Genomic DNA, 14,505 nt, shown 5'->3' with positions numbered 1-14,505 from the left:
TAAGCACAACCAAATTTCAGATCAATCACAAAAGTGCCTCATAAGTCAGCAATGCAGTGACAGAAACAGTTCATTCAAAGCTTCCCTTACCATGTGTTGAATTCACAGGTTCTTCCTGAATCACGCTGCAGCTGATGTCATTCTCTGTAGAATGGTTGACTTCTCTCTCCACATGTTGATCAGTTTGTAGCCATCAGTGGAGGAATTACCATTTGAACATCCCAAAGGACATATCTGTGTTTTGTCGAATAATTCAACGGTGATGTTGAAGGGTTTTCAATGTAGTGAGTCCCCAGGACCCACACCCACACTGGTGGTAATTTCAGTGAAAGTTCACTCAAATGACAACCTTTCACCTCTCTGACCTTTCGCCTCCTGACTTATTATGCAGTAACAGGTAGCATCATCCAGCAAATCAGTGGATTTCCGCATCACTGCACGATCATTCTTTACCACTGCCTTTTTACCACAGGCTACTCATTATTTTACATATGTTCAGAGGAGTGAGTGTGTCTGCCTGAGTTGCTCTCATCTCATTCACTATTGTGTCAGTAGAATAAGCTTTCTTCTATAGAGCTATTTACTAAACATTTTATTCCAAAGGTCAAAATCAATCCTTTGTCCATTTGTGAGTGTATTCTGGTGTCAGATGACCACATTCATGAGACAGTGTCAAGCTCTGTGTTATGGTAGAACATTATTATCTGCAGAGTCGCTCACTAAGATGTCACCTGACTTAGGTTGGTGGACTTGGGAATGGCCACTCTTTAGATATAGTGAATCTCCACAGTACTATATGTCCCTTCGCAATATGTGTGTACTTGTGCTGGCAGATATCCCTTTTGATTATATCAGGAAGGATATAGAGCGCTAGCTAGGCCTTGAGTTCAGTTGTATTTCTTGGAGCTGGTGCCTCTACCACAGCTGTGACTGTAGTGAACCGTCTTGGCACCTATTTTATGTCCTGGGTACCAAAGCTCTTCAGTGAGCAATGTGCAAATGTTTCTCTTCAGTTTGAGACTTCAAACCAGAGTTTTCCTGTTATTTCCAGTATTTTATCAAGGTTCTTTAAGTGTGTCTCCCTGGTTGCTCTGGTAACTACAATGTCATCTAAATATACAACAGCCTTGGTTTTCCCCTGGAGAGCCCTCCATTGGTCTCTGGAAAATTGCAGTGGCTGATGCTCCAAATAGTAACCTGTATGTGGATGTCCCCTGGTGTGTTAATAATCCTGTATTTTATTGGAGTGGTCGATCTAGTGATATATCTGTGGATCCAATGATTTACAGTTAGGTCCATAAGTATTTGGATAGTGACACAATATTTATAATTTTGCCCATGTACACCACCACAGTGGATTTGAAATGGAGTAATTAAGACATGACTAAAGTGCAGACTTTTAGCAATATGGCATTAACCTTTTAGGAATTACAGCCAGTTTTATACATTGTCACCCCATTTTCAGAGGCTCAAAACCAATTGGACAAATAATATATAGCATACGTAACTATAATTATAAGGATTATATTCAATATTTGGAGCAAAATCCTTTTCAGTCTATGACTGCCTGAAGTCTGGAACCCATTGACAACATCACCAAATTCTGAGCTTCCTCCTTTGAGATGCTCTGCCAAGCCTTTACTGCAGCTGCCTTCAGTTACTGCTTGTTTGGGGGTCTTTTAGCCTTCAATTTTGTCTTCAGCAGGGGAAAGTTGGGTTGAGGTGTGGGGACTGACTTGACCATTGAAGGATATTCCACTTCTTTGCTTTCAGTAACCTTTGGGTTGCTTTCGCAGTATGTTTTGGGTCATTGTCCATCTGCATTGTGAAGCGCCATCCTATCACTGTAGTGGCGTTTGTCTGAATCTGAGCAGGTAGTGAAGGCCTATAAACATCAGAATTCATCCTGCTACTTCCATCAGCAGTCACATCATCAATAAACACTAGTGCTCTGCTTTGGGTCATGAGCTGTTCCTTTCATTCTCCACACTTTTCTCTTCCCATCATTCTGGTACAAGTTAATCTTTGTTTCATCTGTCCAAAGAACCCTGTTCCAGAATTGGCCAGGCTTTTTTTTTTTTTTTTTTTTTGCAAAGTCTAATCTGGTCTTCCTGTTCTTGAGTGACACCAGTGATTTGCACCTTGCTGTATACCCTCTGTAATGTATGGCAATATCTCCTTGAGAATGTTTTTGATCTCCTTAGACATTGTGGATGGGGTTTTCTTCATCAGGGAAAGACTTCTGTCATCTACTTTAGATGTCTACCATGGTCTTTGAGGTCTTTTCGTGTTACCAGTGCATTCCTTCTTTTTAGGATATACCAAACTGTTTATTTGGCTACTCCTAAAGTTGTTGCTACACTTGGAATGAACTCCACACCTTTTGGTTTCTTAATTTGTCATGGAATAACAAGAGAAAAGGCCACACCTGGCCATGAAACTGCTTTTTAGTCAAGTGTCCAATTACTTTTGAGCTTCTGAAAATGGGGTGACAATACATAAAACTGGCTGTAATTCCTAAAAGATAAATGCCATATTTCCAATCACGTCTTGATTATTCCATTTCAAATGCACTACGGTGGTTTACAAGGGCAAAATTACCGTATGAATATTGTGTCACTGTCCAAATACTTATGGACCTAACTGTACAACTCATGTCAGATTTTGGCATGTCAACTGAACCAATCCTCAACTCTGGATATGAAGTAGTGCTCCAAGGTAGACCTTTACACTTAGTGTAGTCTACACATAATCTGTACTGAGATCTTGCTCTATAAAGATACTCGGTATCAGCAGTGTCCTGGGTGGTTGTTTTGAAATCTTTAAGGGTGCACATGTTTATTCTTTCAGCGCAGTTGCTCTAGTGTCAGGTTTTTGGTATTTTGTTGTTCTCTGGGAACCCTGGACTTGGGATATAAAAATGCACTGCAGTTTGCACAAACAATGTATTGGTTGTTGTTTCACTTTATCCCATCTTTGAAAATTATGACAAATACCTTGGTATGTAGGACCCCATAGGTTTTAACATTTCTTAATTTATATTATTATATTTTTCACTATACATGCATACTTTCCAGTGCAGCATTGCACAATGGGTCTTATTCGTACTTTTGGTAGGTTACGGATAGGATTTCTGCTAGGTGACTTTACAATATGATTCACAATAATTGCAGTATTATGTTTCAATGTATCTCAACAGACCAATTAACATTAACACTGGATTTTTTTTTTCTTTTTTATCCCCTGCAGGTTTCCCTGATTTTTCCAGGGAGTGCTCCCCTCTCTGTATTATGGAGGTATTGCAGTGTGATGGCTGTGACTTCCGTGCAGAGTCGTATGATGACCTGAAGACCCATATTCAGGAAGTACACACTGCTTTCCTGCAGCCAGCAGATGCTGATGAGTCTGACTCTATGAAAGATGAGGATGAAGAAGAGGAGGAAGAAGAAGAATATGATGATAAGGATGACAAAGATTACATGCCTCCTAAAGCTGGATTGAGTATGGCTGCCACATTACTCTAGATGTTAACATTTTTGAATTCTTCAGACATTCATGCTCATATTCTACTTTACTGATAAATGTTAAAATCGTTTTCAATCACAGTTTAGCTTTGGCATTTGCTTGTTAGTCATTTTTTCAACGATAGAAAGACTGAATAATGTTTGCACAATGCTGTTACTGGTTGTTTTATAATGTAACAAGAGTAAAACAATTTTGATACTATGTTGTAATATTTTTCAGAAAAAAATCTGAGATATTTTCTCTTTTTTAGGCCCTAATTCCACTGACAGTTCCATCCAAACATTACAAAAGCAGACAGCTGAATCCCTCCTACCGTTTTACCAGTGCAAGTTCTGTGTCCGTTACTTCAGATCAAAGTCCTTCTTGAAGAACCACACCAAAAAGGTGCATGATGTTGTAGAGGACGATTCAGATGCAAGTACCTCCTCACAGACATCAAAACTTCCCAGCTATACCATCATAATGCACAATGACCATTCAAAAGTGTATTCCTGCCAGTATTGCACATACAAATCTCCACGCAAAGCAAAGATAATAAAACACCAAATAATGTACCATAACAAAATTCCTTCAGAAGACACCGGAGACCCCTCAGAATATGCTGAGGGTGTAGAGGAATCTGTCTCAGCCACAGGATTCCTCAAAGGAACATTTGCCTGTGAATGGTGTGACTATCAGACAGACCAGAAGGATAACTGGACTAATCATGTTGTGAAGGAACACAGTGACAAGGTGAAAATAGTTTCTTGTGTTGAGGAGCTGGAAGGCGAAGCAAGTGGATGCTCACCCAAACCAGATTCTCCTGCCTCCTCCAGAAGTCCACCTAGATCAAAAATATCTGTCAATGATGCAAGTGGAAATGAGGAGTCCACAGAGGAAACACCAGAAAGCACTTTGGGGAAGTCAGCTGCTGGTATCTCATCATTTCAATATGCACAGATGAAGGCAGTAACACCTAACAGCACAGGTTCCTCCATTTTGTCAAAGAGGTTTGCATCATCTGATGCCTCCAACTCTGCCACTGAAATAGATGCCAGCTTGCTCAATGAAGAAGACTCCAGGAGCAGCTTGGAAGATGATGATGAAGAGCTAGGTGATATAGATGATCCCAGCTACACTGGGACCCTCTCAGCTGATGCAAAGCAACTTTTATCCGATGAGGATAACAAATTACTGGAGACTAAAGGAATACCGTTCAGAAAGTATATGAACCGCTTTCAGTGTCCGTTCTGCTCTTTCCTTACCATGCACCGGCGTAGCATCTCCCGCCACATTGAAAACATTCACCTTTCTGGTAAAACCACAGTGTATAAATGTGATGAATGCCCGTTTATTTGCACCAGCCCTCTCAAACTAGGCACACACAAACAGAGCCACAGTTCCTCAGACTTGGAGACCATGGACCTAACAAGTGACAGTCCAGAACCTCAGAATGACACTGCTGAGCCAGTTAATGGGGGTAATGTAGGTTCCAAAGTCAATGGAAAAAAGTCAATCAGCCCAGTGAACGATCAACAGAACCCTCATCGCTGCACACTCTGCAGCTTCTCTACCACCACACTGAAAGGCCTGAGGGTTCATCAGCAGCATAAGCACTCCTACTGTGATGACCTACAGCCCACTGTCTTTGAAAGCCCATTGGCTGACCAGCCAGACTCAGAGATGGACACTTCTCCAATCTTTTTACAAAAAACCCAGACCTCCATTCTTGGACTTGCCACCAAAAAACCGTTAGTGACAGGGAAAAGAGCCAGGAAATCTATTAATGACTTACCTTTGGATTTGTCCTCAGTCAAGAAGAGAACTAGAATCGATGAAATTGCCAGCAACCTCCAGAGTAAGATAAGCCAAAGCCAGCAAGACATGATAATAAATTTAGATGAAATGGACGATGAAGAACTAGGAGAAAATCACACTAGTGCTGATAAAGAGGGCAGCAACAATGACGGTAAAAACTGTGTCTTCTCTTATAGCACACAGCAACTTCATGTAAGAGATTCAGCTATCTCCCATGAGGGTGGCAGAATAGGGAAAAGGAAAAGCAATCCTAAGTCAAAACCAAGGAACATTCCTATTTCACTGACTCTCTCTGACGATAGTGAAAATGTCTCTGCTGACACAAATGAGCTCCAAGAACAGAGTAACCGAGACAATAGGGACACTTTCCAGGAGAATGCAGAGTATTCAGAGGAACCTGGAACTGCACGCTTCTATTGTAAACACTGTGATTACCACAACAAGTCAGCCCGTAGTGTCAGCACCCATTACCAGAGAATGCACCCCTACATAAAGTTCAGCTTTAAGTACATCCTGGACCCTGAGGACCAGAGCGCTGTCTTCCGCTGTCTGGAGTGCTACATTGAATACACAAATTACAATGATCTGCACCAACACTACATGGATCACCACCCTGAAGCGAGCAATGTGCTCAACTTTAACCAGCCAAATCTGGTATACATGTGTCGCTTCTGCTCATACACAAGCCCCAATGTCAGGAGCCTAATGCCCCATTACCAAAGAATGCATCCCACAGTAAAAATCAACAATGCCATGATCTTCTCCAGCTATGTTGTGGAGCAATCCCACAAGACTGGTGAATCACAGACTCTGAGGGAAATATTGAATGCTGGACCCAAGAATTTCAACTCAGCCACCTCCACTCCCAGATCTTCCTCCAGCCCAGTGCTGAAAACTGTCTCCAAGACCCCTGAACCCAGTGCTGAGACAGAGGCTCTCAAAGAAGCCATGGGTGGTAATGTTGTGGTCTATGACTGTGATGTATGTTCCTTTGCTAGCCCCAATATGCACTCTGTGTTGGTCCACTACCAGAAGAAACACCCAGAGCAAAAAGCGTCTTATTTTCGTATACAGAAAACCATGAAGGTCATCTCAGTAGATCGGCCACAGCCTCCTGCAAACTCTTCATTTAACCTAGGCATCACCACACCTACAAAGTCATCAAGTGCTACCTTGTTTGGATCTGATGAAGAAATCTACTACTGTAAACACTGTGTGTACAGCAACAGATCTGTTGTTGGTGTATTGGTCCATTATCAAAAGAGACACCCAGAAGTAAAGGTAACAGCAAAATATATCAAACATGGTGCTCCCACTCCTGGTTTGATGAAATTGATGGATGAATTGCAAATTGCAGCTCCCAAACAGTTTATGAAGCAGTTTCACAATAATGGATATGATGGATCTAATAACTCAAGTCCTAAGGCTGGAAATGGAGACAAAGGTGAGGCTGAGATGTTGTTCTTTTGTCAGCACTGTGATTATGGCAACCGTACTGTAAAAGGAGTACTTATTCATTATCAGAAAAAACATAGGGAAACCAAGGCTAATGCCGACCTTGTACGTCGTCACACTGCAGTTGTTCGGAGTCAGCGTGAGCGTGCTCAAATGGTTCAGTCTGGCAGTGCCTCCTCTGCTATTACACCAGCCCCTGCAGACCCTGAGAACTCCACACCTCTCCGTTCACTGAAGTGCAGACACTGCCCCTGCACATCCCCTTATGTCTACGCCCTGAAGAAACATCTGAAGAAAGAACACCCTACTGTGAAGGCCACGGCCATGACCATTTTACACTGGGCCTATCAAGATGGCATCCTGGAGGCTGGCTACCACTGTGAGTGGTGCATTTACTCCCACGCAGAACCCCAAGGCTTGCTGCTCCATTACCAAAGACGTCATCCTGAACACAATGTCGATTACACATACATGGCCAGCAAGCTATGGGCTGGGCCAGAGACCACCCAGCAAGGGGGCAGCTTGGACACTAAGCATTACAAATGCAGAGACTGTGCCTTTGAGGCCTGTACAATATGGGATATCACCAGTCACTACCAAGCGGTTCACCCCTGGGCCATCAAAGGGGATGAATCTGTGCTTTTGGATATCATCAAAGGGAATAAATCACCTGAAAAGGCTCAGTCAACAGCCAAAGAACTTGCTTTCAATTGCCAGTCTGCTGAAGATGATGGAGCACTTGTCATTGCTACCCCACCTCCAGAAAGCAACCCCCATCCTTCCCACCCTCGTCTCTCTATCTCTAATAATCCTTATCAATGTACTGTATGTCTGTCAGAATACAACAGTCTACATGGCCTTCTTACTCACTATGGGAAGAAGCACCCAGGCATGAAAGTAAAAGCTGCAGATTTTGCACAGGAGGCTGACATCAACCCCAGTTCTGTTTACAAGTGTCGACACTGTCCATATGTGAACTCACGCATCCATGGAGTCCTAACTCACTATCAGAAACGGCACCCTTTGGTGAAAGTCACTGCAGAAGACTTTGCTGATGATATAGAGCAAATTACTGACTTAAATGATGTAGATGACAAGTGCAAAACTCAAAGGCAGGGCTATGGTGCATACAGATGCAAAATGTGCCCATACACACATGGCACATTGGAAAAACTCAAAATCCATTATGAAAAATATCACAATCAGCCAGCCTCAGATATGTTCACTCCTTCTCTTACAAATTTCTCCTCTGGCAAAGAAGCAGAGCCAGTAGCTGAATGCAGTGCCAGTAGTATATCAAACGCACCAGAAGTCCAAGAGGTCAGTGAATTGGACCTTGCACTCTCCCAGTTTCCCATCAGTAAGACAGAGAAACATGCTGTATTTAAGTGTCAGCTCTGCAAATACTTTTGCTCCACAAGGAAAGGCATTGCCCGCCACTACCGCATCAAACACAATAATGTCCGTGCTCAGCCAGAAGGTAAAAACAATGTCTTCAAATGTGCCCTGTGTTCATACACAAACCCTATACGCAAAGGCCTGGCAGCACACTACCAGAAGCGCCATGACATCGATGCCTATTATACCCATTGTTTGGCTGCTTCCAAGACATTGAGCGACAAGCCTACTAAAGTGATAGCACCCCCACCATCAGAGGGAGACTGTTCAGAAATGAGTGAGGACCTACGTTTGGCTGTAGAGAGGCGAAAGTGTTCTCTTTGCCCCTTCCAAGCCTTCAGTAGGAAAAGCATTGTCTCACACTACATTAAACGCCACCCAGGTGTCTTCCCCAAGAAGCAGCATGCTAGCAAGCTTGGTCGCTATTTCACAGTTATCTATGCCAAAGAACCTGAGAAAATCACTGTCAGTGCAACGGTAGAGGACGATAAGGAAGTGTTGGAGGTTCAACTTGAGCCCGAGCAGGACAGAGAGGTTGAATGGCTGCCATTCAAGTGTCTAAAATGCTTCCGGTTGTCCTTCAACACAGTCGAGCTGCTTTCTATGCACTACAATGACCACCACAGCAGTGACCTGAAGAGGGACTTTGTAGTATCACCCAGCCCTGGGGAGGAAAGTTCAGAGTTGTACCAGTGTTCTCATTGTGAGCTGAGGTTTCTGGCTCTCCCAGTCCTGGCCAAGCATCTGATGAACCACAATGAGGAGTTCCAGAAGAGGGCCATGAGGCAGGAGAGGAGGAGGCAGCTACTCAGCAAACAGAAGGCCACAGAACTTCCTGAGACCAAGCCTGAGAAGGCAAGTAGCAACAAAATTCCACAGAGTCATGTGTTGACACTTACTACTTGTTAAATGCTCTAAGTAAAAATAAACATGATCATTACATACTATTTTAAGTACTTGTGAGGCTATTTTCATGCTTGAAAGTATGAAATGCTGTGCAGTCATTTTCTGTCAATTCCTATTCTATTAACAGGAGAACCCTGTGAATAAAGCCCCTATAGGATTCAGATGTAACTTCTGTGTGGAGGTGCACCCCACCCTCCGAGCCATCTGCAACCACCTTAGGAAGCATGTCCAGTATGGAGAGGTCAAAGAGGGACATGTCAAGGTAAACAGAGTTGCACTGAATTTAGAATGGTTTTTATACAGTCTCAACAGTTGTAGTGTCTGTCTAGTACAGCACTGTGAGATTTGCTCCATTTCATTGAAAAGAGTTGTATTATGTAAATTATACATAAATAATTGTTAAAATAAATTCTTGAAAATGAAGATTTCTTATTCTTATTCTTATTCATTATGACTTTTCATCCATCTTTATTTCAAAAGGTATTTGACTGGTTGAAAAAGCTATGATGCTCATGTAGCGCATTGTTGAATAGACAAAGCAAATGTACAATATGAACCATTTACTAAAATGTTTGATGAATTGATATCCTCTCATTTAACATGAATAGATCTTGAATTATATTTTAAGGCCTCCTTGTTGTTTTTCCACTGAGTCAGTCTTGTACACTAACCCCCACCCTTCAGACAGATCCGGCTCTGCAGTGGTCTGTTTTACTGGACATGGGTTCTGTTTCCCATTTTGTTTATTACTAACTGAGGCTCCTGGGTAGACAGTCTGTCAACTTCCCCAAGAGAAAACAAGCAATGCTGTCCCATTGCAGGAGAGGGGGAGGAGTGGAGGACAGAGTGGTGAGCCATAACTTTTAGGGCAGCGGCGGGTAACCATTTGGACATTAGTATTCCACTGAGGTTGCCAGTGACTAAGAGAACAGGCCTAAGGATCCAGCGCCTCACCCAAATGGAGGCCTGGTTCCCCTGTCACATACTCAGTCTATCTTTTGTATATGTTCGCTGAGCTGTTGATGTAGAGTGAGAGTGATGTAGAGAAGCATTCATGAGACTAGTAAGTAAACAGTAAAGGTGGTGCACTGTCTCTGATAAAGGGAAGTATTCCTTTTGTGATGTCCACATTATAGGTAGTGGTAGGTTTCAGTAGCCTTTATCCAAATGCTTTGGAGAAAGGCTTTCACCAAATGGAAAGCATGTGTATATTTAGTTAGAGGAGGTGACAAATTAATGTCGTGTTTCATAATATCAGAAACACTGTTTTAATTCTAGCTTTGAGAACCTAGAATGGTTTCCTGCAGTTGAGTGAAGAATGGGCTGACAGTGCAGTCAGGGCAGACAGGATGGCAGGGTTGGGCCTGTGGATGCCACATCTTATTTATGGCTGTATGAAGTGCAGGGTCAGGTCCTTCCACAGAAAGAATGAGCTTCCTAGAGGCAATAAAAAGTCATGGTGTTTGTCTGTCTACTTATGATGACTACAGGAACCAGCCTGCACTCCTACAGATGAAGGAGGCCGCGTGTTCTGCAGTAGGAGTAGCAAGGAATAGATGGAGAGGGAGTCTAGTCAACACCAGTAACTAGCTACATGATGGAGCCATAGAGAGGGAAGTGAAGTGAGAAGGAAAAATACTCATGAAGACCAGACTGCATCTATTTTTACAGAGAATCAGTTTTTTCAATAATTCAGCCCAGTATCTAAATGTTTGCGATATATGATATTGATTTCATTGTACCTGTGTGATATTTAGTTTCTTAGTGTTCGCCTGATTGGAAAATTCGCAATTTAAAAGTGCCTCTAGATCACTGAAACAGTTCTGTTTTGCAGTGACAAATTTCCCAATTGCTTGTTGCCAACAGGTGACAAGTAACAAAGAGGCTAAACCTTGAGCTGTCTTCATGACTAGATATCTACAGTCATGGACGAAAGTATTGGCACCCCTGGAATTTTTCCAGAAAATACACCATTTCTCCCAGAAATTGTTGCGATTACAAATGTTTTTGGTATACACATGTTTATTTCCTTTTATGTGCATTGGAACAACACAAAAAAGCAGAAGAAAAAAAGCCAAATTTGATATCATTTTACACAAAACTCCAAAAATGGACTGGACAAAATTATTGGCACCCTTTTTAAAACTGTGGGTAAATCATTGTATTTCAAGCATGTGATGCTCAGCTAAACTCACCTGTGGCAAGTAACAGGTGCTGGCAATATAGAAATCCCACCTGAAGCCAGTTAGAATGTATAAAAGTTGACTCAACCTTTGTGTTGTGTGCCTGTGTGTGTGTGTCACACCAAGCATGGAGAAGAGAAAGAAGCGCTGAGAATTGTCTGAGGACTTAAGAAGCAAAATTGTGGAAAAATATGAACAATCTCAAGGTTACAAGACCATCTCCAGAGATCTTGCAGTTCCTTTGTCCACTGTGCGCAATATAATCAAGAAGTTTATAAGCCATGGAACTGTGGCTAATCTCCCTGGATGTGGACGGAAGAGAAAAGTTGACAAAAGAATGAAACACAGGATAGTTGGAATGGTGGATAAACATCCTCAGTCAACTTCCACACAAATTCAGGCTGTCCTGCAGACTCAGGGTGCAAAAGTGTCAGCTCGGACCATACGCCGTCATCTGAATGAGATGAAGCGCTGTGGCAGGAGACTGAGAAGAACCCCACTGCTGACACAGGGACATAAAAAAACCAGACTAGAGTTTGCAAAAATGTACCTGAGTAAGCCTCAATCCTTCTGGGAGAAGGTTTTGCGGACAGATGAGACTAAGGTAGAGCTTTTTGACAAAACATGTCATTCTACTGTTTACAGAAACAGTATTTCAGGCATTTTTTTTCCCAAAGGGTGCGCAACCAAATATCAAGTTGAGGGTGCCAACAATTTTGTCCAGCCCATTTTTGGAGTTTTGTGTAAAATGATGTCAAATTTGGCTTTTTTTCTTATTAGGGCCCGAGCACTGTACCAGTGCAAAGCCCTATTGTTTTGTTTTTTTTGTGTTGTTCCATTGCACATAAAGAAAATAAACGTGTGTATACCAAAAACATTTGTAATTGCAATAATTTCTGGGAGAAATGTTGTATTTTCTGGAAAGATTCCAGGGGTGCCAATACTTTCGTCCATGACTGTACCTGATTTTATATCTTGAATAAAATTTATAAAATAAAAGTAAACAAAAAGCAAAGTAAACAACCTTTTTTTCCATATCATATGATTGTTGGTGGATGTTAGCATGTGAAAGCTGCTGTGTTTTAACAGACATCTTCATTATTGGGTATAATAGGCAGATATGTATTTACTCATTTCTTTTATAGTAGTCTAGTAATCAGACTTCCTTGTACCTAATGATGAGCATCAGATAGGGCTTGGTGCTGTGTTAATATAGTGGACTGTTTTTTGAGACCAGTCTATGGCATTTCTGCTGGACAGAGATGGCAGAGAGGATAGTGAAGAGGGACAGTAGAGATCAAAGAGAGTAAGAGCATGTGACAAAAGTCCCAGGTATGACTCAAACCTGTAATGTTGTGGTTTAGCCTTGGCTTTGTGCCTTAGTCAACTGAGCCACCAGGACATCCGCTACAGTGGAGCTTTACAGCGGCAGGAACACTTTACTTTTTCTTCTTACCTTCATTGCAATATAGTTGGTCCAGATGAAAAAGACAGTATAAAAGCCTGCTCAAGGCTATAATGCACTACATGGGCAAACACAGTGATGATAGTGAATATCTGAGATACCCTCTCTTTGTTTTGCAGCAGGAAGTCAGTGAAGTCCCCCTGACCCTGCCTTCAGAGAGCATAACTAATGGCGAACTGGACGGGAATGAAGCAGCTGCTGCTGAAGCCGACGGCCTGGAGACCAGCGCTACCGCGGCGATGGGCCCGCCGCTGGTCCCCGCAGGCGCCGGTGGTGTTGCTGTTGCCATGGAGACAATGGAAGCGCGGACGGACGGCGGAGCGGGAAGGGCAGCGGCGCTCGTGGCTGCAGCGAGGGCCGTGGTGTCGGGGGGCCAGCTGAAGCAGCGTTTAGCGGCGGGGGGTCACCCGTGTGCCCAGTGTGACCGCGTCTTCATGTCCATGCAAGGTCTCAGGTCCCACGAGAGGAGCCACTTGGCTATGGCCATGTTCAGCAGAGAGGACAAATACAGCTGCCAGTACTGCCAGTTCGTCTCACCCTTCAGACACAAGTGAGTAGAGAGGAAAGAGGTCCATGACTGATGGTTTTCACACTGCACTGAAGTGACCTCTGTATGTTGGATAATACTTTAATTAAAGATTAAAAGGCTCTTTTGCTCCAGTTAAACTCGCAGACGCAGTAGACTATGTGAAATATGTATTCCCGGTCAGACTTGTATGTGTATTTTTAAGTCTCAACCTTACATTTCTTACCAGTCTTATATAGTGTGTGCCATTCTACAAATCAGCTGGATGTTAAGCTCCTTTTATACAGAGCACATTTTTTTTTACATCATGTTCTATATACCCTATCACAATTCCTTTGAATTTTCAATCTTCTCAAAGATGTCCTGCCTCCTAGGAGACAGGCAGAGTAAGACAAACATTATAGCAAGACAGACATTTTGGTAGTGTGATTTGTTTTATCCATCACAGAGAGAGAGAGAGAGAGCGAGAGAGATCGAGAGAGACAGACAGACAGAGAGAGAGAGAGAGACAGAGAGAGTCCTCATCTCCTCTCAGCTCCCGGGTGTAATCCCTCTGTACTGTATGTGCCCTGACCCAGAAAGAAGCCGCATTCCCATGCCACCTAGGAGGCTGGCATTAAAAACACCGCCACCGTCCCCACAGGCACTCACACACTCATTCCCACCAGGGGATTGTGGGTAGATGAGTTCACCCCACGGTTCCCTGTTCTGTAGTCATTGGAAATGTGCTGCCGTTGTTTGTGGAGTAAACAGAATCAGGCGCTTAGATGCTGCTGAAAATCCTGCTGTTGGAATCATCAAAGTGGTTGTTGTGGAACATTAGTCGATCTCTCGCTCTCTCTCTCTCTCTCTCTCTCTCCCCCTCCCCGCCACTCTATTCTTGTCACTGTCTCATTCACTTTGTTTTGTGTCTTTATCTGCTATCCTTTTGTCCTCGTTTCATCTATCTTTCCCCTTTTATCCTCTTATCGCCCATCCTCACCCCTTTCACTCCTTCTGTTTTTTTTTTTGTTTTTTTTTTTGTATATTTTCTCTTATCCCCAGTCTGGACAGACATGTGCAGTCGCACCATGGGCACCACAAGCCCTTCAAGTGCAAGCTCTGCCCCTTTAAATCTTCCTACTTGAGTCGCCTGAAGAGCCACCTGCATAAAGCACATGCAGGTAAACAAACTTGAGCGCAGCCTCACACACACACACACACACACACACACACACACACACACACATTAAATCACTTCTTACAGCTCT

The 14,505-nt window shown here is 42.9% G+C and overlaps 1 protein-coding gene across 4 annotated transcripts in view; it reads left to right on the top strand.

Moving 5' to 3' along the window:
* znf462 (zinc finger protein 462) overlaps positions 1–14,505 on the top strand; it is a 57,805-nt gene that overhangs the window by 25,817 nt on the left and 17,483 nt on the right. For all 4 annotated transcript variants that reach the window (XM_030064672.1, XM_030064671.1, XM_030064670.1 and 1 more), the window contains exons 2-6: positions 3,250–3,501; positions 3,776–9,030; positions 9,209–9,343; positions 12,849–13,279; positions 14,300–14,418. In XM_030064672.1, the coding sequence (XP_029920532.1) occupies positions 3,291–3,501; positions 3,776–9,030; positions 9,209–9,343; positions 12,849–13,279; positions 14,300–14,418 (6,151 nt within the window). In that variant the 5' untranslated portion in view covers positions 3,250–3,290. The remainder of the gene's footprint in view (positions 1–3,249; positions 3,502–3,775; positions 9,031–9,208; positions 9,344–12,848; positions 13,280–14,299; positions 14,419–14,505) is intronic.

This window comes from Myripristis murdjan, chromosome 12, assembly GCF_902150065.1.
Source record: "Myripristis murdjan chromosome 12, fMyrMur1.1, whole genome shotgun sequence".
Classification (NCBI taxonomy): Eukaryota; Metazoa; Chordata; class Actinopteri; order Holocentriformes; family Holocentridae; genus Myripristis; species Myripristis murdjan.
The sequence above is the reverse complement of the archived record's forward strand: the minus strand, read 5'-3'. Positions and strand labels throughout refer to the sequence as shown.